This window comes from Prorops nasuta, unplaced genomic scaffold (assembly GCF_024137725.1).
Source record: "Prorops nasuta isolate Cenicafe-Biocafe unplaced genomic scaffold, Cenicafe_Pnas_1.2 PNAS00013, whole genome shotgun sequence".
NCBI lineage: Eukaryota > Metazoa > Arthropoda > Insecta > Hymenoptera > Bethylidae > Prorops > Prorops nasuta.
This window is the reverse complement of record NW_027116810.1, coordinates 4,971,552-4,995,305: the sequence shown is the minus strand read 5'-3', so window position 1 is coordinate 4,995,305 and position 23,754 is coordinate 4,971,552. Positions and strand designations below refer to the sequence as shown.

At 40.8% G+C, this 23,754-nt stretch overlaps 1 protein-coding gene across 2 annotated transcripts in view; it reads right to left on the bottom strand.

Moving 5' to 3' along the window:
- Positions 1 to 23,754, bottom strand: part of Kap-alpha1 (karyopherin alpha1) — a 183,310-nt gene that overhangs the window by 44,540 nt on the left and 115,016 nt on the right. For both annotated transcript variants that reach the window (XM_066734640.1, XM_066734639.1), the window contains one exon: positions 5,733 to 6,036. In XM_066734640.1, the coding sequence (XP_066590737.1) occupies positions 5,733 to 6,036 (304 nt within the window). The remainder of the gene's footprint in view (positions 1 to 5,732; positions 6,037 to 23,754) is intronic.

The following is a 23,754-nucleotide window of genomic DNA, read 5'->3' as shown; positions in this document are numbered from 1 at the left end:
AGAAAAACTAGGCCAAGAAATCTATTCAGTTGCTATAGAGGATACCTCCTTTGCCCTAGCCGTCAGTACCTACTAAATGGTATGCGCATATAAAATACTGAAAACCGAACACCCTACTCTATTTATTGTAGACGATAAAGACGGTAAATTCTTTCCTAAAAAGACTTCTCTAGCCACGCCAGATATGGACATTCTGTCATATGTGAATTCTAAAATAGTCTAAGTCGAAAAGAAAATGAGAAACCAGATCGCGAAAGTGTATAATCTACTCATGGTAGAACAATGTAAAAATAAAAATGAACTACTGAATACTCAATTAGGCTATCAACCTCAGGATTCTGCTTACTTCGCGTATTTATTTATGAGAAAATTTGGTTACACGTCAATTAGAACCGGAGACACTATTCGCGTTATCAAATGTTTACAAGTAGAAGTAAGCCTACGCGAAACTACTGATTATTATAATCAGCTACCAGTCTTCAAGGGCAGTGACAGTTACTTCATGACCCCCATAACAAAAATATTAGTTAAAAATGGAGAACATACCGAAAGCAATAAAATTCTCGCATCTACCTATCTAATCAATAACACATGGCTCAAATTTTTGCCGCATGTCAGTAGGGCAATTCCCCCTATGAAATTAACTGCGTCGCCCTCTCCAAATTTCACATACGAATCGCCTCATAATTTGGCCGCGAGTGGAATTTATTCCAACCAAGACATACTAAGACTACATGAAAATATTATGTTTCCGATGGAAAAACCCGCCATAATTCATACTATATCTCGCGAAGCCACAGTGCACAATGACGGGAATCATAACCTACGAATCAATAGTCTGCTAGATGAGGCAACACTCCAGAGCCAAATAAAAAAATCATGGGACAAGTTCTTTAATTTTCTAAACTCAATCGGAAATATTAGTGCCGCATTATTAGGAATCTTTGTAATAATTAAAGCAATAAAATTCGTATTAGATGCTCTAATAAATGGATACGCTATCCATTCGGTGGTAGGATGGAGCGTTTGGTTACTCGCCGCCATATGGAATACCTTAGCTAATTTTGTAATACATACTAAATCAAGAAAACCAAATTCGGACATAGAGAACCCCGTGGAAAACGAACAGGGAAATAGGACGTACGCTATCCCTATCGCCCCCTCCACTAAACCAAAGCGCAACGAGTCCTTTAAACCTATTTCCCATGACCTACCTCAGCCGATTCCTTGTCAAGAGATGCCTCACCTTAACCCACCTATTTCTCAAGACCTGTACCCTAGATTATAAATTTAAGCGCATCATAAACATTTTATATAAATGTAAGCAAATCAAAGCGAGCCTTCGCTTCTAGTCTACTGTATGTAAGCTTAATAACTTTTAAGTCACTCGACACAGGTCGACATACCAATACATTATAATCAAATCATGTAATCATTCTAGAATTAAGTTATGGACTACAGCATTGTGGCTTATGGGATTAACATCTTAAACAAATTTAAATACACTTTGTATGGTTAAGGGGCAAAACCGTACGGGATAAAATCGGACCTCATACCTTCATTAATGACTGAATCAGGAATATAATTTTTGTTATATTAATAAGTTCTTGTTTTACCCTGGTACCCTATTTTACCTGGGTTTCCCCTAAAAAATGTATTTATTGTAAAGAAATATGCGCATTAACCAAATTACAAGAAGGATGGGTACAATGCATAAAAAATTTAAAATGGGCTCATGAAGGATGAACTGACTAGAAGATTGAAGATTTACATAATTTCTCATGTCATACATGCTAAGTCTGTATCAATTTTTTGTATCCAATTTGAATCCGTGAAGTACCCTATTTTACACATGGGTCGGCGTAAAACCGTAAATTGTTATGTTTTTCTCAAATTAAGATTTGATTAATCAAATATAAAAATAATTATTTAATTTTGTGTCACCACTTTAAATAAGGTTTATATTAAATCAAAGTCGTTTTCTTTTCAATTTGTTTTTTAATAATAACCTAAATATAAGCCTTTATCCTTAAGCGTACCGTTTTACCTCGGTCTTCCCTACATGTGAAACTATACCGATTATAAATATTATCTAATGACCTCTCACTTTCCTGATTCTGATGCTGTACAAAGTTTATTTCATAAATATTTTTAACGGGATCTTCAGAAGCGCCTATTAAGCTGAAAACTGTGGACAACCATACGGAGTTATTTGTAGATTAATTTTGAAGTCTTATTATTTCTTCGGTAACCCATCGTACGAATTGCTTTAACCAATAAGGTAGTAAAAAAATAAGTATTATATTAAAGGTACAACTTTAAGAAATTTTTTTTTTCAGGTTTAGAAAATCTTATAGTTTTATTAAATAGGGTACTTTGTTGCAACATTGAAAGAGTAAAATAGCATGAAAATATGTTTTCAAATAATGTCATAGTCTTGTCAGAAAATTCCGACATAAGTGGAGTGCTTGAAGGATCCGTCAAGAATAAAGTATTCCTCAGAAGACTAGCTATACAGGGTCTTTTCCTAACAGCGGAGCATAGGAGATTCATGTTAGTTGACTATAGCACTCGGAATGATCGAATCTGAGAGCGCTGATTGGTCAATATTACGTGGTACCAACAGATAATAAGCCGTTACCAATAGTCGGATGCAAAAAATGAGATTCATCCGCCATATTGGTGTGGAGAAATGTTTACATGCTAATCCTAGCAGAAAGAGATGTAAAATGGAGAAATGTCAAATGGTAAGGTTACTAAAGTAAAAATTGAAAATAATGAATGTAAAGTACGAATATTCTTCATTTTCATTCAAAGTATTCAATTTTTACTTTAGTAACGACAACATTTGACATTTTTCAATTTAACACCTCTTTCTGCTACGATCAGCATGTAAACATTTCTCCACACCAAAATGGCGGATGAATCTCATTTTTCGTATCCAACTATTGGTAACGGCCTATTATATGTTGGTACTACGCAATATTGACCAATCAGCGCTCTCAGATTCCATCATTCCGAGTGCTATAGTCAACTGACACGAATGTCCTATGCTCCGCTGTTAGGAAAAGACCCTGTAGATGGGGGTATTGTTCCTTCCTTTTCAGTTTTTAAAAAGTTCGAACGTTATCCAAGAAGGAGTTGGACCGTTAAGACATGCAACATACTTGTGTGTGGGTTAAATTTTTTTTTGTTTGTTGCGTTTTGTAATACAAGAAAAGAGCTTGAAACGAGGCTCTATGAGATAAAAGGTGTTACTTAATAAAAAGAATTCAAGATTTTGTTTTGTCTTAGATTGATCACCTCTCGGTCATACTGTTTAACAGTTATAATGCTAGGTATTAATCATTTAGGCTAGAATGAAATATTTACTTTACATAAGAGCCCATAATCTAAGAAAGGCTCTAGTTGCATTTACGGTTAAGCGCCGTGTGTAGATATCCTAATGAAACCTGAGCCCTCTTTCCGACAACAATAAACACCTGTTGCCAAGGCTTAAGAAAGCGTGTACGACAATAAGATCTAGTCAGTACATAAACCTTCTAGAACAAATGGTTTATTGATACGTGCGCGACTCCATGCCATATACCAAATATGGTCATGCATAACGCTACAATTAGCAAAGGCTTGATTCCTTGGCCCCTGACCAAGCAATTCGGACCAAGTATTAACTTGGACCAGTCGTTTGATTTCCTCTAGAATTACGAATTCCAACGAGTTACCTAAATTTCATAATCATTTCTTACCGATGCTTATAACTATAAAACCTTTAAACTAGTATAACTTTGGTTTATTTTTGTTAAAATCACCATTGTAAACTAACTCATCATAAACTGAATAAATCAAGTTATATCCAAAGTACTTGGTCTTGCTTCGTCGCGAGAAAAACCCACCCTAGTCGAAAAATTTGTCCTGCTTATAGTCTAATTCCTTTGATATTTCGCAATGCCAACAAAGTAAAGATCTAATTTTGATCTGATTAGACCTGATATTGACCTATTCGAAATATTTTGTAGATCAAAAACAGGCCATGACAAATTCATTTACTAAAAATTTGGTCTACTTTTGAACTACATTAGATCAAAAGAAGGTTATGCTAAAATTTGGTCTGGTTTTAAACTCTATTAGATCGAAAAAAAGTTACACTATAAATTTAATCTGGTTTTAAACTAAATTTTCCCAGCTTCTACTCGCTACCACCAGGTGGCTACCGCGCGGAGCGTTCTCGCTCCCAATTTGTAATACGCGAATATACTTAAGTGCGTGCCCAGCGGCACCAGATCAGAGCTGCTCAATCGAGGCCCAGACCAGGGACACGAGGTCAATCCTTATATGAGTGTTAAACTTATCAGGGTAGGTTTACCGTAACCAATCTCGACATATGAATGTGTGTTACATGACCTATCTAAACTCTTTCAATAATTATTTTATAATTTAATTTTTATTCTCCACACAGTGGATGCAATTTTAATAACCATGTCTTGGTTTTGACCTATCTGAGACCTGCTTTTGATAGCTGTTTTGGCCCTAAGTAGTCCAAATGCAGGTCAATATTATAGTATCTAAAGGCCTGTTTTTGAACTAAATTTTAGGTTAAAGTCAGACCAAATTTTTCGACTCGGTCATAACAGTATCAATACTGCCATTACGCATAACTTTTGTTTGACAAATTTGAAACTACGTGATACTTTAAAAATTATAGTGAACGAAAATACGAATGCACATAAAGATACTATTAAAAGAAGCGGAAGCAAGGAAGAAGAAAGCCAGAAAAGCTGAAGACTAGATTTAACATAAACCGTTAGTAAGCTTGAATAATAACACTATTATTTGGGCTAGAAAATACGCGAAAGTATTTAATAGCGGATATATCTGACGATAGTAACAGGCTATAATTTATTGATTTCCTGAACCCAACTCAACATTAATGCACATTATTAGGACAAAGTTTTTCGGATATTCCTCCACCATTTAGCTAAGGATTGACTAACACATAGCCAATGCTTCTCGTACGTTTGAACTTTTCCTAATAATAATGTGACGAGCTTCAAACGAAGGAAGAATTATGTGTTGGTTAAACCTCAAACGAATAATAGGGGATGCTTTCAAAAACCATGGCTTCAAAGTTTGTATCACTGTAGCTGATTGCTTTGCTACTTGTAAATTTTCACTGTTTATATATGTTTCTTTCAATGTGTACAGCATCGTTCCACACTTAGCATGTATATCCAGTTATGAAATATATGTATTTAATCCTTACAGAATTAAAAATTTCTTGCCTTAGAAATGATCGAAAAATTGATTTTTAATTTAAGTGATACCAGAAATCTGTGATCCTCCCGAGGAAGTCCATGGTTAACACAATACACTCTATAGTCAATAATAACATTTTTATATACTCTACGGAAAAATGAATAAGCTGCATTGTAATGAAAATTAAAAATAAGATGTTAAATAATTGTGTGTTCTATTACTTCCGCCAACTCAAATGCAATTTCAAACAAAGACATTTAAACATTATAGATTTACATATATATATATATATATATAAATTGATATTTGCGTGATCATGGAAACTGACTTATAAAAACTCTCACTCTCTAATCTTTATTTAAATATAATTTAAACTTTAAAATAATATTCTGCACTTTTCAGACTATATAAATATAAATAAAAAAATGCAAAATTCAACTAAACAAGGTAGAATGACCCCTTAAAAACAATAAAATTACCGTAGCATTCTTCAATGAGTACTGCATATGGATTGACGCCATTATGCAAGTTTGCGTCTTGTTCTCCTAAACGTAGTATATTTTCTAAGCCGTTCAATGCAACCTGTACTATTTTGGCATCCATAACTGTAAGAAGATCGCACAGTGGTGAGATACATCCTTCCGATGCTAAGTATCGTACTTGTTCAGGGGTGCCCCCGCTTGTAGCATTTGTAATAGCCCATGCCGCTTCTTTTCTAGTTTTGAACTCTGCTTTTCCCAAAATTTCTATTAATACGGGAAAAATATTCGCATCAATAACTGCCTGGAAAACGAAAAAAATCATATTGCTATTAAAAGCATTTACTTTAAATAGTGTTTTTATAATAGAAAGGAAAAAAATATTTTTGATTCTGCGATTTATAAGATCTAAGACAAAAGTATAAATAACTAAGAAGGGGAAGCCAAGAAATCAAAAGACACATATTAATGTCCTGATGGTAAGTAATTCAAACCAATGATGCCGATCTACGGAGGGACGGACTCCCCACCATCCGTCCACAGACTCATCAACACGTTCAGGGATACTTGCATTCGTGAGTCAACCCCACTTCCCTAGTTACGTACAACATTGTATGGAGGTGTAAGTGTCTCGTTTTGCGTCGCTTAACATCGGTAAACGTCGGTAGTCTGGGGTGCGAAAGAGGGCGGAATAATTTTCTCGGATCTCTCTGTCTCGCCCTCGAATTGATCCGAACTTAACTTCGTTCAGCTGACAAGTTGAAATCCTTTTCAGCCGGTAGCTTCGCCTTTTCTTTTATAGATTCCAGTTCGATTACTCCTAAGAACTTTTAAATGATAATTAAGAAATGCTTAACATGCTTATTTGCCCTAATACCATTAAATAATAAATAAAAATAGTATTTTAACATGGAATATAGTAATGTACAACTTTAATTCCCACACCCCCTTTCATGCAATACAAATTTCACTCTCTATTTCATTAATAATAATGATTGTATTATTAATTGCTATTCAAAAACATTCTTCCAATATATAAATCTAATAAAATTAAATAGAAAAAACAAAATTTGAAAAGGATTCGACCCCACAATCAGCGTACCGATCAGATACTTAAACACCTGCGCTACACATGTTTCCAAGAGCTTACGGATAAGAAAGAAATATGAATGAAGGCTCTCTTGAAATGATAATTATTTATATTCTTCTTTCCTTGAATATAGTTTAAAGCTTTGCACTCCGCTATCCCCTCTGAAGGGACATAATTTTCTTTGTATGAGTACAGCGGAGTGCAAAGGGTTAATAGCTGAATTATTGAAACTGATTTTGGACGTTCGATTAGTTTTAATTGTTTAACTTTTGTTCTGCCTGATTTGTCGTTTCGAATTGTAACTCTAGATATGATCTCAGCTATTAAACTATAATAATGAAAAAAAAGAATAAAAATAATTATAATTTCAAGAGAGCCTTCATTCATATTGCCTGCTTATCTGTAAGCTCTTGGAAGCATGTGTAGCACAGGTGATTAAGTATCTACTCGCTACGCTGATCGTCGCGGGTTCGAAATCTTTTCAATTTTTTTATTTAATTTTATAACATTTATATATTGGAAGAATGTTTTTGAATAGCAATTAGTAATAAAATTATTATTATTAACGAAATAGAAAATGAAATTTGAATTTAATGAAAGGGGGTGTGGGAATTAAAGCTGTACATTACTATATTCTATGTTAAAATACTATTTTCATTTATTATTTAATGGTATTAGGGCAAATAAGCATGTTAAGCATTGCTTAACACTAGCTTTACGAACTGAGCCAATTTGACTCATTCAAAGGAATTTCAAAATCATAATTTATATGTAAACAATGTTTTAAATAAAGTTTTCAATAATAAATCTTTCATTTAATTTAAAGTAGAACTAATTTCTATATATAAAACTTCAATTTTCGTGTATTATTCAAATTATTTCACTTTGGTAAAAATAAGTCTAATCAACGTCCGTAAATCTAGTGTTAATTATCATTTAAGAGTTCTTTGGAGTAATCGTACTGGAATTTATAAAAGAAAAGGCGAAGCCGCTGGCCGAAAAGGATTTTAACTCCTCGGCTGAACAAAGTCAAGTTCGGATCAGTTCGGGGCGGGACAGAGACATCCGAGAAAACTATTCTACTCTCTTTCGCACTCTAGATTACCGACGCTTACCGATGTTGAGCGATGCAAGCCGATACACGTATACCTCCGTGCAATAGTGTGCGTAACTGGAGAAGTAAGATTGACTCACAGATGCAAGCATCCCTGAACGTGTTGGTGAGTCTGCGAATGGATGGTGGGGAGTCCGTCCGTTCGTAGATCAGCATCACTGATTCAAAATTTTCCGCGCTAAGCATTACCTCTGTAGATAAATACTACCCTGTAATGGAAGAACGCTGCATCAGCAGTAAAAACTTTATCCAGAAAAAATAAAAATTTTAATTATTTTACTAATATATATATATTAAATAGGTTATAATACACATCCCGCATTTTGGAAATTTTGGTCACGGTGGGCAAGTATTACCAATACTGTAATAAATTTGTATCATAGTTTAAATGATGACTTTTTCGATTTAGTGTTTACTGCTGATACAGCATTCTTCCCAGTGGCGTTACTAGATCGGGTGACACTCGGTGCTAATCTATTTTCTAAAATTCTCTTCGTTACAAAAGGACCTACTAATAACATTATTATTTTATTAAAAATGAAAAGAAGAAATAAGTTTAGACAATTTTTGCACTTGTAGTAAGTTTAATAGCGCGTGTTGTTTTAGAAATATTGACTTATTTTAGTTACATAAAGAAATGTTAAATATTTATTTTAACATTGTCATTTTCTAACATTAAATCTTGCAAAATCTGAAAGAATTAATTCAAAAGCAATCGATTTTGAAATTGCACCGTTAATTATTAATAAAGCAAGCTATATAAACGTGCTTGCCTCATCGTTACTTTAAAATTTTTTGAATTAATTTCAATTTGCTGAGAGAGAATCTTCACTCACAGGATGTCACTACTAATACGCATATAGTCACAAAGAATTGTAATGCTATTGTTAATCCTTTAACCCTTTGCAGCACACATTTTATACATAATCGGTTTCTCATAAAAATTGTTATGTGCAATGCTTTCTGGGGTTGCTTATTACGAATATAACATCAGAATATAGAAATTCAAAATGGCGAATCCAAGATGGCAGTCAAAATTTTAAAATATGGAATTCCAGTAAAAACTGATATATACCGAGAATTTTGAGTTTGCTAATTCATTCCAAAGTTTACATATGTAGTTGTCTGAATTAGCAATTTCGGATTTGTTATGTTGCCCATGTACTTGTAATAACGATTTTATTTCTACAGAAGTTGTGACGCTACTGTCTATCTCGGGGGATAGCGTAGAAGGGGAGGGAGGAGTAATCCCTCACCGATCGCTTTCGCGTCCCAATAGGCGACTTCCTACAAGACCCGGGCGCCTTCGATGTAATATTAATAATACCCGAATATTTATTTATACAGAGGGGGTTCTAACACTTGTACGCGAATATAAGGGAGGAGGTGCTAATACAATGATTTCTCAATTTCGGTTAAACTTTCTTTATTATAAATTCCGTGCTCAATATAATTCCCTGTTCGGTAGGGGCCCATTTGTTCCAAAATTTTAGTACAATGCGTGTGTCTCTCTACATAACTTTGTGAATATGGCGACCTGTCAAAACACTGGTACACTCCGGGAAATATATTCTGTCCAACTTATAACCAAATGTTTTAAAAGGTCGTACTTCAATAGCGGTCAACACTTTTCTACATCACGCTGGTTACCTGGTCTAGTGCCGAGTCCCGAGCAATAAACCGAGAACAATCGAAGAACCCTATAATATACCTGATACTCTAATCACTAATCTAAAATTACCATTTTTGTATTTTTAATCAAACATATTTGAAATTATTACGAATACATTGCTTGTCTTTTTAACATTAAAATGAGTCCAAATACGACATTAATCGAACAATTATTTCTTATAGTTATACCTTGAAGCTGCTACTTTATTATCTATAAATTCTAATAAAAATTCAATATTACTATATATCTTCGTTATGCGTTAAGTTAAAATAAATCTCCAAAATATTGGAAAGGACATAAACATATTATTAAAAAATTAACAAATATAAATTTTAGTTTAAGATATAATTGACAAATAAATGTAAATATTTTAAAATACTATCTTTAAAAAGAAAAAGGTTAATCATCTCATAAAATTAAAAATTTCAATATTTTTAGTATGATTCTGCTACGGGTTAATTGATGCTTATTTGGATTATTTATAGACATATTGGAATAAAATAAATTTGATTTTTAACAGGTTTTAATAAAATGGGAGATGTAAGATATAACTAATATAGAAATAATAGTCCGAATAACGTCATTTTTGGATTCATTTTCATGTTAAAAATACAAGCAATGTATTCATAATAATTTCAAACCTGTTTGATTAAAATTATAAAAATTGTAATTTTGGATTAGTGATTAGAGTATCAGGTATATTATAGGGTTCTTCGATTGTTCTCGGTTTATTGCTCGGGACTCGGCACTAGACCAGGTAACCAGCGTGATGTAGAAAAGTGTTGACCGCTATTGAAATACGGCCTTTTAAAACATTTGGTTATAAGTTGGACAGAATATATTTCCCGGAGTGTACCAGTGTTTTGACAGGTCGCCATATTCACAAAGTTATGTAGAGAGACACACGCATTGTACTAAAATTTTTGAACAAATGGGCCCCTACCCCCTGTTCTTCTCACACGGTATAATGGTGTTACGCGAGGTCCTAAGTGTGGACGCGTCCTGAGTGGTGCGAACGCGACTGAAGCACCGATGACGTAGTAACTAACCTCGCGCTCGAGCCACTAGTCGGCGTTCGCGGTGGTCCCCACCGAGTCGCGCGGTACTCGCGCGCCACCGGCGGATTCCTAGGCTAACCACTACGCGACGCTACGCGGATAAGTCCCTATCTCCGCGCGTGCGTGTCACTCGACGGTTATTTGCACTCACTCCGTTCCCGCGTACTCAAGCACCACAACAACCCGGTTTGTTTAGGTTTAGAGTCTAAGGTCGCGAGTCCTCACGATAATTGTACTAAGTCCGCGGTCTTGAACCGACTTACGGGAACGTTCCTGTCAACGGTCAAACTCACAACGAGTCGATGTAATCGCGGACACTTTTACTAATTCGCGCTTTTACACAATATGACGTTCGTTACAAGTCCGACGGAATAACCACTCTGCTAGGTTGCCCGCTTACCCTTCACAGGTGAGCAGGGCCAGCAGTTCCCTATAAAACCGTTCGGTGCTACGAGCCCTAAAGCCCTAGCACACCCCGGGACATCACTGGACTTTTCACAATACGAATAATCACCCTAATTTCAGCTTACAAAGGGCTGACTATCTTCTGTCGCTCTCTCTCTCTCTCTCTGTCTCTCTCGCTTGCTCTCGTTCAATCTCTTCTCTCTTTCTCTCCTCTGTAGCCATTGGTTGATGGCCCAAAGGGCAGAGGTGACCCGTCGTCCGGTATGGGTTCGCGGCTTCCGGGCAGTCGCTGCACTTTTCTATCACTTCAGGTAGCGGCTGTCCGTGGGTTCGCATTTATATCGGCGGCGGGCACTCTTAGGCACTGTGTGTCACCTTTCACATCTAAATTACGTGTGTCGGGGCAGTCCGCGGGAGCAGGTAAGGCCCTGCGCCTGTCCCGCCGCTGCTCCGCTACACCCATCGCGCGACACTAGGAAGCCGACAAGTTATCGATCCCCGATCAATAACTCATCGGTTGAAAACTTCCTAGTTCGCATACGGCCCGCCTATCTAGCGCTTGAGTTTAGCAAAGCGCTAGATGGCAGCTATTGTAACGCTGCGGGAACGCAATGTTACAACTCCCCCCTCGTTAGGACCAACGTGGGGTGACCAACTTCCTCCCGGTTGAAGCCGGCCTCTGGGGTGTTCCTATCTCCATCTAATTTCTTCTGGTGGGCGAAATCCTACAATACTACAATAATAAAAAAACGCTCGCTTCACACACACGCATACTTTATTACAAAAAAAATTCGGCCTACATAAACAAACAAAAAAGAACCATTTTCTGGCTAGATATAAACAAAAATGGGACGTCACACAACATTAATTTAACTGGAGGAGATCCTCCTCTATCGCCTCCTCCTCCCTCCTTTTCCTGTCCTGCTCCCATTCCGCCTTTTCCTTCCTTCACACCTCATCTCTTCCTTTCTCTTCTTCTCCTTCATCTCCTTCTCCTTTCTCCTTTTCTCCCTCTCCTCCTTCTTTTTCCTCTCCTCCGCCCGCCTCCTTTGCTGAGCCCTTCCCTGGCCCTTCCGGTCACCCCGTCTGCCCCTATGCGCTTTCTTCTTAGGCTTGGGTACAGCCGGTCCGACTCCCGTCGCTGGTGGCCGAGAGGCCCTCTGCGCGGGGGGACGAGTGTCCGAACGGGTGTGGGAGTAGCCCGCTCCCCGTCGGAGCATCTCGTTCTCCCGACGCAGATGGCTCATCTCCGCCTCCCAGCCGGCGGGCTGTGGACCGGTGTACCCAGAGGCCTGGGCTGTGGGGTAGACCGGAGGGTAGGGGGCACCCCGCTCGGGATAGCGGAGGGGAGGGAGAGGATAGCCGGGTTGGTGGTGGCTGGGGAGGATCTGTGGGGGCTTGGAGGGTGGCTGGTAGGTGGGTGGCCCCACTGCTGGCAGGGATCCTGGCAAGTAAATCCCCTGAAACCAGCAGTGGGTCACCACCTGCTGAAGGTATGGATCCATTCTCTGTAACAGGAGGATGCATCCGTCATCTCTCCGCCAAAAAAAAAAAAAATAAAAAAAATCACGCGACACACACATTCATCCATTCGTCACACACGCAAGTCCGCATTCAGGTTCGCGAGGGTTAGGCTGGGTCTCGACGTGGCAGGCGTGCCGTCCACGTAGACGGGGCGGAATCCGACGAATCGCTCACGTACGACATTTTCCGTTTTCCCGGAGTCCCTTTCCGTTTACCGGTCGGTTTTGGGGAAGCTGCAGGGTTGTCGTTCCCTTCCCCCGCAACGGTTTCCTCACCCGGTTCATCGACGTCCGGAACGCAAAACGACGCGACAAACGGTTTTAGATCCGAAACGTGGACCTTCGGATTACTACGGCCTTAATTCTCAAGCTCGTAGACGACCGGCGATATTACGCGAACTATTTTAAACGGACCCTCGTACGATGGTGCTAACTTCGCTGCAAAATTATCGGCTGACGACGATAACGGTCTACCGCGCCGCCACACCAAGACTCCTACCTGATACCTGACATCGCGCCGGCCACGATTGTAATAGCGGGCCTGACGGGCGCTCGCTTTTTCTATCTCGACCTGCACGATATCATGAATAAAGGGAAGACGTTTTAGTCGCGCCACCCAATTTTCGGGGTCGTTCCTAAGAAGTGTACGAGAACCTGCAATCTCTCGCCGTAGGTTCGGAGTAATTACTGGGTCTCGACCGAGGTTAAGTAACGCGGGATATACTCCAGTCGACGAATGCATCGCGGAATTAATCGCGAAACGGAATTCTGCGAGATGTACGTCCCAGTCTTGGTGGTCGCTCTCTACAAATATCCTAATCATCGTTTTAATTAGCCGATTCACGCGTTCTACCGGGTTAGCTTGCGCATGGTACGGCGGAATAGTAAATTGCCTAATCTGATTCTCAATTAGAAATTTGGTCACTTCCTTATTTACGAACTCGTTACCGTTATCGCAAAGAAATATTTCCGGTGATCCCCAACGGTAAATAACCAGCTCGCTAAAAGTTTTCAAGATGCTTTTGGCGTCGGCTGTGTGGATCGCTCGCATTTCCACGTAACGACTGAAGTTGTCGAGGAAGACTACTACGTAACGTTGCTGGGCCTTACTCGGTGGGAAGGGGCCCATTATGTCTCCCGCAACAACAGTCCATGGTCGCTCCACTACCCGAGTTCCCATAAGTCCTACAGGGACAAGCTGTACAGCTTTATGTTGCTGACAGACTTTGCACCCGCGTACGAATGCTACGACGTCTTTGAAAACTCCCGGCCAATAGTAATCTTTGCAGATTCTAGCGTGAGTTTTCCTGAACGCCAGCATGTCCTGCGGAAGTATTATTGTGAGCTTCCTGTAGGGCTAAAAGTCGAGCCTCTCGCGGGAGGACTAGCTTCCACGCATCATAATCGCGCCCTATCGATTCGAGTATCACGTCCGGCCGATGGCAATACAGCCGGTTTCCCTCAACTTTCCAGTCCGGGTAAGCCCGTGGTAGCTGAATTACCTTTCCGCGTCGTGCTGTATACCACGGGTCGCTCTCGAAGTCGATACGCGACTGTGTGACCAAATTTTCGCTCGAATTTTCGCTATTTTCTTCATTAACGGGAATCCGTATACCGACATTACAGAGCGAAAACTATTTCGCATGCAGCGTCGTCATTTGTTGGCAGATTGTAAAGTTATTACAGGTTTTTGGAAATGCCAGAAGCTTATCTACTAAGTTACGTTAGGAAAATTAACAAAAAATGAAAAAAAAATTTTTGTTTAAATAAATATATTAACATTATTGAGAAGCAACAATTAAATCGCAAAATCCCCCAACGTAATTTACTAGATAATGTTCTTACGTTTCCAAAAAGTCCACAAAAATTCAAATCCGTCAAGAAATGACGATGCTGCATGCGAAATAAATAATAGAAGAATTTCGTGTCCGGGAAGTCGACAACAGGAAATTCTTCCATTATTTATTTCACATGCAGCATCGTCATTTCTTGATGGATTTGCATTTTTTTTTTTTATTTTTTGGAAACGTAAGAACATTATCTAGTAAAGTACGTTGGGGGATTTTGCGATTTCATTGTTGTTTCTCAATAATGTTAATAAATTTATTTAAACAAAATTTTTTTTTCATTTTTTGTTAATTTTCCTAACGTAACTGAGTAGATAAGCTTCTGGCATTTCAAAAAACCTGAAATAACTTTACAATCCGCCAACAATTGACGACGCTGCATGCGAAATAGTTTTCATCTTGTAATGTCGGTATACAGATTCCCGTTAACCGCGGAGACGCATTCATTTTCGGTACCTACTGGAGGGCGCGTGATAATGCATCGGGTACGTGATACAATGCGCCTTTACGATGAACCACATCGAACGAATGATGTTGTAGTTCGAGGGCCCATATACCTAATCTCCCTACTGGATCTTTCAAGTTATGTAGCCAACGCAACCTACTGTGATCCGTGACAACCGTAAAATGATAGCCTTCTAAGTACGGTCTTAGTTTCCGAATTGCCCACACGACAGCGAGACACTCCTTCTCGGTCGTCGTGTAATTCCGCTCCTCTTTGGACAGTACTCGATTAGCGAATACAATCGGATGCTCTTCAGTTCCGTGTCGCTGAGTTAATACTGCTCCTACTGCATAGCCGCTAGCATCTGTCTGTACTTGGAAAGGTCTCGAAAAATCGGGTCTTGCCAAGACCGGGGCCGAGCACAGCGCTTGCTTCAATCGCTCAAAGGCAGTCTGTTGCTCTTGATCCCAATGCCAGCGCCCACCTTTATGCAATAACAAGACGAGTGGAATTTTGTCCTTCGACACAGGTTGGGTAAGAAGCGTGCATACCACCCAACTATCCCTAGGAATCGGCGTAGTGTTTTTAAGTCTTTTGGCGGCGGATAATTCATTAATGGCGCAGTTCGCTCGGGATCCGGAGCTAAACCATTACGATTTATCAGATACCCAAGGAACCGAACCTCCGACCTGCAAAATTTACTTTTCTCGCGATTGATTTCTAGACCCACGAATCGAATAATATTCAACACACGCTCTAACCATCCTAGGTGTTCCGCGAACATGTTCGTTACGATTATTATATCGTCCAGATAGACAAACACGTATGGATCGAATTCAGGCGGAATTAATTGATCCATCATTCGCTGGAACGTCGCAGGAGCATTCGTAAGACCGTACGGCATACGCCTAAATTGGAAGAGTCCTTTTCCGGGTACTATAAACGCTGTAATTTCCCGACTCTCGTCGCCTAGCGGTATTTGGAAGTACGCTTGACTTAAATCTAACATCGAAATGTATCTCGCGTGGCGGAGTTTATCGAGAATGCTATCGATATGCGGAATCGGGTACGCGTCTTTGCGCGTTACCTCATTCACGCGTCGAAAATCTATGCAAAATCGATATTTTCCCCCCGGTTTTGATACTATAAACGGACAGCTGGTCCAAGCGCTCGTAAAGGGTTCAATAATCCCTTCGCCCAATAATTTATCGACCTCTTCGTGCGCTACTTTATAGATCACCGGCGACACTCTTCTTGCCGCTTGGCGGATTGGAGCCTGACCCTGGACATCTATGTGATGTTTGACCAGGGTAGTCGCCGGGACTGGTCCAACCATCTCGGGGAAGTTATCACTTAGAAACTTCTCTAATACCGCGTTTTGCTCGCTAGTCATTTCAGCGATAGCAAAACACGAAGATACGTGTGTCTCATTTGAGCTTGCCGCCTTTATTTTTGCGAATCTCAAATTTAGTCGGTCGCGCGTTTGCCATAAATCGCGCGAAGTATCAATTATAACTCCGAATAATCGCAGAAAATCCATACCGAGGACACAGTCGTAGTCTAAAACCGGTACCACGCGGAAATACATTAATTTTCTTGTTTTTCCTAACTCTAATTCTAGCGCAATAACCCCAATTACTCGTGTTTCTGTACCATCGGCAGTACGCATTACTCTATCTTGTGACCTGTCAATCTTCGCTTGGATTCTTTCCAGCGTTCGATGTCCGAGGTACGATCGCGATGCTCCAGTATCTATTAGTGCAGGAAAAATTTGTCCAAATAATTCTAACTGCAAATAATAGCGGCCATCGGTATTCGGTTGATTAGGGAACGCATCACTCCGAACACAGCGACGAGTTCGAAGTATGATGTTCCCTTTTCCCCCTACCTGGCCAAGAGTCGCGGTGCGCTCCTTGGACAATAATTCGTCCAAAGCACACAAATGATCGGATAAACTACTCGGATCAATTTCGTTTATCGAATCTTCGGGGTCATTTTCTAATGAAGGTCGTCTTCCTACTTCTGAGGTAAAACTACAAACGCTCTCTTCACTAGAATCTTCAGCGCTAAAGTCCGGTCGCGACGGATTAGACTCGTCCTCCGAATTTGAGGTTGATGAGTCCCGCAAATCTATCTGATCGCTTTCAGACGCGTAATCTTTGTAATCCGTGTTACTCATTGACGAGTCCCTCCACGGTTCGGGGTCGGTGAATCGTACCGCCCTATCCGATGCACGAAAACTGTCAGCCGGGCCCGCGCTAGCTTCCTCCGCGAGCCCTACTGCCCGTTTCCCGGATTTCTCGCATTCCCGTATACAATATTCAATAGGCTCTGACCTATTGTCGACGCGGACGTTGTTGGTGGCCACTGCGCTTGAGTATAAGACAGCGTGGGTGTGGTCACCGTTTGCGGGGGCATCGGCGCTTGCATCCCGGCGGCTTGTTGAGTCCACCAAGGTGCAGGCGTAATCGCGCGCGCGGTTTGAGTCGGCTCACGCGTAGGACACTCTCTCGCATAGTGTCCTCTTCCTCCACAACGATGGCATATCACTGTGTCGCGGAATTGACCCCCACGATCCTGATATCGCGATTGACCCGCTATATGTCCTCCCGGCGCTCGTGAGGAGGAGGTTGGTCTTCGCTGACCTTGTTTTGGAGCTGCAGCGATAGCACCTAGCTCGTCCGACGAACTGCTACGGTGTCCGCTATGGCTTGAGCTCTCTTTCCTACTCCCTTTGTCAGAATGTCTTCGGGACGATCTCTTAGACGATGTCTTGTGAGATTCCCGCGAACTATCTGACCCTGAGCTAGAGACGCTGGTTGATCCAGACGAGCGTCGTTTGGATTTATCGCGTTTTCCTCTCCTTGAACACGATTTCTTCTTTTGCGGCTTTTCATCGTCCGATTTCTTCGCGTTCTCGCCGGTTACGTCGCTTTTCTGCTGTTTTTTCGACTTTTTCTCGCTCTTTTCGGAAACCGCAGAGAGAGCTTCTCGATCTTTACGCGACGATTTATCTTCTTCGCGCGTTTTCGAAGCTCCAGGCGGTGGTTTGAACGCCTTATCTATCTCCGCGTTCTTCTCAATTTCCCGACCTATTTCGCGCAAACCCGTGAATGAATCGAAATCCCTACGAAACATTCTACGGCGGTAATTAGGATGTAGGTTTCGATAAACCAGGTCCAATTGAATCGAGACGGAAGGGGTCGGCCTAATTTCTTTTAGAATCGACCCAATACAAACTAAATACGCCTTAATCGACTCGCCCTCCCTTTGTGTCTGTTGTCGCGCTTTCTCCCATTTCGCGTCGTTATCTTCCTCATCCCCGAATTGGCTGAGGAAGGCCTCTCGGAAGTCACGCCATGTTGAACAGGAGCTGCCTTCGACCTTGAATCAGGCTTTGGCTTCCCCGCTCAACACGACTGGGAGGGTTTCCCTAATCTCGCTAAACGTCAGGTCGGAAGCATTGCGGCAATGTTCTAAGTTCTCTATAAAGTCTTCGGCGTCGTCAGCATCGTGATTCTTAAACCGAATACCCCACTTCCGGAAAGCATCTACTACCCGTGTTCCTCTCCGGCTGGAGTATCGTGAGCTAGACTCGCTCGATCTTTCCGAACTCGATGATATATTTCGCGATCGGTATTCTGAGGGTTGTCGACGGCGGCTAGTCGTACCCCGGCTTGTTCCCGGCGAATCTCTACTAATTTCGCGGGGTTGAGGCATCTCCGGTGCCCTTTCGACCGATGCAGACCCTTGCGCTCCTGCCGACTGATACGCAATTACTAACTGCACAATGCTAGCTAGTAATTCGGGCGGAACCGCTCCTAATGCGGGATTTTCAGCTCCTACCGGCGCATTTCTTTCCCTCGAATACTGCGGGTTCAATGGGGTTTGGTCGTGTGGTTCTGAAGACCGCTAATCAAGATCACGCCTCCCGAAGTCCGACCTGTCTGAATCTGATTCAAACGTAACCCCTCGTTTCGGTTTTGGCGTTAGTTTGCGATTTTTATCAATACATGTCAAATTTGAGTCGCTACTCTCCACTGACATGTTTATCTGTCGCGACGTTTCCCCTCCACGCGGGGTCTCAAATAATTCGCGAAGTGCATCTTCCGATTGTCGAATTAATTTCGGGTTCGTTTTCGGTGTCGCTAATTCGTCATCGTTGGTTTTTATCGCCGAAGGTGTTGGAAGCGGCTGAGGTGGGACGGCGGGGTGGAATGGTTCCAATTCATCCACTCGCAGATTCCACTGAGCTGCTTCCGGTCCGAAACTCTCGCGTAACCTATGACGCACAAATCGATCGCGTAGTTGATCTTCTGAGCAATCGCGTGTATTTAGCTCCGCGTCCGTTAAAGCAATGATTAATTTCCTGCGCGGCATATTTTTCGCGTACCGTCGTAATTCGTTACGTTCCGTTAATATTTCACGATCGCGTACCGACATTCCACTCGATTTATCGGAATGCGACATAATTTTCTATTCCCGATACTAATCGCAAAAAAAAATTATTTCTATTTCCGCAAAAAAAACCACAACAAAAATTCTGTCCGCGGTAGGGGTAAGAGAAAAAGAAATTTCCGCCACTCGACCTACTATAAAAAAAATTGTTCTCAATCCCCCAAAAAAACAATCTTACTCTCACAAAAAAAACTATTCTCAAATCCCCCCAAAAAAATTAGCACTCTACCACGCGTACGAGACCTCACTCCGTGGGCCCCACGTTGGGCGCCAAATTGTGACGCTACTGTCTATCCCAAGGGATAGCGTAGAAGGGGAGGGAGGAGTGATCCCTCACCGATCGCGTTCGCGTCCCAATAGGCGACTTCCTACAAGACACGGGCGCCTTCGATGTAAATTTGTTTATAATACCCGAATATTTATTTATACAGAGGGGGTTCTAACCCTCGTACGCGAATATAGGGGAAGGGGTGCTAATACAATAATTCCTCAGTTTTAGTTAGCTCTCTTTATTATAAATTCCGCGCTCAATACAATTCCCTGTTTTCCTCAACACGGTATAATGGTGTTACGCGAGGTGCTAAGTGTGGACGCGGCCTGAATGGTGCGAACGCGGCTGAAGCCCCGATGACGTAGTAACTAACCTCGCGCTCGAGCCACTAGCCGGCGTTCGCGGTGGTCCACACCGAGTCGCGCGGTACCTGCGCGCCACCGGCGGATTCCTAAGTTAACTACTACGCGGCGCTACGCGGATTAGTCCCTAACCCCGCGCGTGCGCGTCACTCGACGGTTATATTCGCACTTACTCCGTTCCCGCGCACCCAAGTACAACAACAGCCCGGATTGTTTACGTCTAGGATTGTGAGGTCGCGAGTCCCCCCCCCCCCCCACCTCACGATGATTATACTAAGTCCGCGGTCTTGAACCGACTTACGGGAACGTTCCTGTCAACGGACAAACTCACAACGAGTCGATGTAATCGCGGACACTTTTACTAATTCGCGCTTTTACACAATATGACGTTCGTTACAGGTCCGACGGAATGACCACTCCGCTAGGTTGCCCGCTTACCCTTGACAGGTGAGCAGGGGCAGCGGTTCCCTATAAAACCGTTCGGTGCTACGAGCCCTAAAGCCCTAACACACCCCGGGACATCACTGGACTTTGCACAATACGAATAATCACCCTAATTTCAGCTTACAAAGGGCTGACTATCTTCTGTCGCTCTCTCTCTCTGTCTCTCTAGCTTGCTCTCGCTCGCTCTCTTCTCCCTTTCTCTCCTCTGTAGCCCTTGGTTGATGGCCCAAAGGGCAGGGGTGACCCGTCGTCCGGTATGGGTTCGCGGCTCCCGGGCAGTCGCTGCACTTTTCTATCACTTCAGGTAGCGGCTGTCCGTGGGTTCGCACTTATATCGGCGGCGGGCACTCTTAGGCACTGTGTGTCACCTTTCACATCTAAATTACGTGTGTCGGGGCAGTCCGCGGGAGCAGGTAAGGCCCTGCGCCTGTCCCGCCGCTGCCCCGCTACACCCATCGCGCGATACTAGGAAGCCGACAAGTTATCGATCCCCGATCAATAACTCATCGGTTGATAACTTCCTAGTTCGCATACGACCCGCCTATCTAGCGCTTGAGATTGGCAAAGCGCTAGATGGCAGCTATTGTAACGCTGCGGGAACGCAACGTTACAAAGTATAGTGGTGAACTTAAATGTATGAGAAAGATTTTTTTAGGTGGCTGATATTGTTTTCTGGGTTTTGAGTAGCTAACCCAATAGACCTTCAATAATTCGTTATTGAAATTCCTTGTTTCCTCATTTTTTTTCAAACAATCATTCCCAAGTATACAGTTTGTATCAGCAATGATGTTTTTAATTTAACCACATTTTCTTGGGTATAAACTAAGTCGAAAAGTCCTATATTATAAGATCCGGAAGAGCATCATTGCTGAGATAAATCAATTTTAAACTGATAAATCAGGGCTTTCATTCAACTGAAAAATTACTTTACTTTCACTTTCGTTGACAGTTCCCCTTCAAAAAATAAAAGAAGTTTGTACTTCTCCGCCGTTCCATATTGTCGTACACGCATAAACACACACGCATGCAACTACGCTGATTATTAATATTACCTCCTATAATGTCTTACATTCCTGATCCTGGTGTTACTGAAATTCATTTTCTGCTTATTTTTAAAAGGATCTTCGATAGCACGTATTTAGTTGAATAGTCTGGAGAATAATACGCGGCGTTATTCGTAGATTAATTTTTAAGTCGTTTTATCTATTCGGTGACGCGACATGTAAACTACTCTAAGGTAGTGAAGATACAAGTAGTATATTAAACAGCTATTATAAAAAATGTTTTTTTTTTGGAAATCTCACTGTTTTATCGAATAGAGCAGTTTGCTGCATCATTGTACGAGCAAAATTACTCGAAAATAGATTCTCAAGTAACGCCATAGTCCACTAAAAATTTCAATCTAAGTGGAGAGCTTGAGGGATCCCTTTAAGAATAGATAAGCCTTTTTTCATTTTATGCAAGAACAATCCACAAAATTAAGAATAATGTTTTATTTATGCCGTAGAATGTCCACAGTTTTTGCCTTTTTCCATAGTGTCCGTCTAAATGGACTTGCCAGTAAAACTAATCAATTGCTAGACCAGATTCTACTTTATAGTGACTAAAAGTTGATATGGTCACCAAAACGAAATATTTTACAATTAACAAAGCAAATCGTAATAAACTAACCAAGAGAAAAGCATAAGTATTTACTAACTTATCTAAAATCTTCTTGTACCTAATAAGGTGCAAAGACTGAATAATGATCTACAGCATTAACAAAAAAGTATTTTTAATTTTGTAGCTTGTCCTTTCATAAAATGAAAAAAGATTCATTTATTCTTAAAAGGATCCTTCAGGCTCTCCACTTACTAGGCCGAAATTTCGAGATAAGACTATGGCTTTACTTGAAAACCAATTTTCGAGTCATTTTGCTCTCCCAGTGATGCAGCAAACTGCTCTATCTGATAAAACAGTGAGATTTCTAAAAACAGGGAAAAAAATACCATTTTTCATCACACGTGTATGGAAAATGGCTCTTTTCAGCGTAGTTTACCGGGCTGAAAATGGCTGTTTTCACGCCAGTCGCAGCCGTGCTTGCGCAGTAGAGTTTTGCTTCATTTTCGTCTCTTGGGACGAAAAAAAGTCTTTTTCCCTTGGGCCGAAAGTGAAATAAAACACTAATGCGCATGCGCGGGTGATACTAACGTGAAAACAGCCGTTTTCGGTCCAGTAGTTAACTACAATGAAAAAAACCCCTTTCCATACACTTTTGATGAAAAATAACGTGTATAACACGAGATGAAATAATTTGACGATTGCACTTGTGTAGATGGGAACCCCCGCTTCGCTCGTGCTGCTAAAATTACACTAGTCTGCAATCGTCAACTTTCCTCCTTTGTTGTACAATATACTATTTTATTATAGCTGTTTTAATATAATACTTATTTCTTGACTACCTTAGACCAGTTCATATGTCGCATTATCGAAAAGATAAAATGACTAGAAAATTAATCTATGAATAACGCCCTATTATTATTCAGACTTTTCAACTAAATAGGTGCTATCGAGGATCCTTTTAAAAATAGCCACAAAATAGATTTCATTAGCACCGGTATCAGGAATGTAAGGCAATAGAAGGTAATATTATTAATCGGCGTAATTGTGTGTGCGCGCGTGTGTGTATGCGTGTACGGAAATACGTAACGATGGAGAAATACAAACTTCTTTTGCTTTTTGAAGAGGAGCTGAGTCAACGAAAGTGAGATTAAAGTAATTTTTTCGTTGAATTGCAACCCTGATTTAACGGTTTAAAATTAATTTATCTCAGCAATGATGCTTTTACGATATTAACCCATTAACGTCCAAAATGTCAAAATTTCTTGCACGTTTTCAAAGTGATTTTTTCCTATGTAATTGGCGTTGAAAAAATTCTTGAACCACATATTCTGATGTAAAATTGCATGCTCTTTCAGAATCCGTTGCCAGAATCATGATAAAACTCACAGGAAAAGAGATATGCTCGATTGAAACATAAAAAACACCTAAATTTTCGAAAAAAAAAATTTTTAGGATTTTTTTTCGAAGTGTTACGGTGAAGATATCACTTTGCGACCATGATCAAAGGTGATCATGGGAGTTGAAGTTTAACAGGGAATTTTTTTGTTGACCTTGAACCATCGCTTCTTTACAAAATGGCGGAAAAAACGAATTTTTTTTTTTCAATCTTCATCAACTTTTTTCTCGAAATCTATGGTCTTTAGAAAAAAATGCATAAAAACAAAAATGCCTTAGAATCGCTCGAGGAACATTCTCAAATTTTTTCAGAATTTTTTGAGACAATTTTTGATT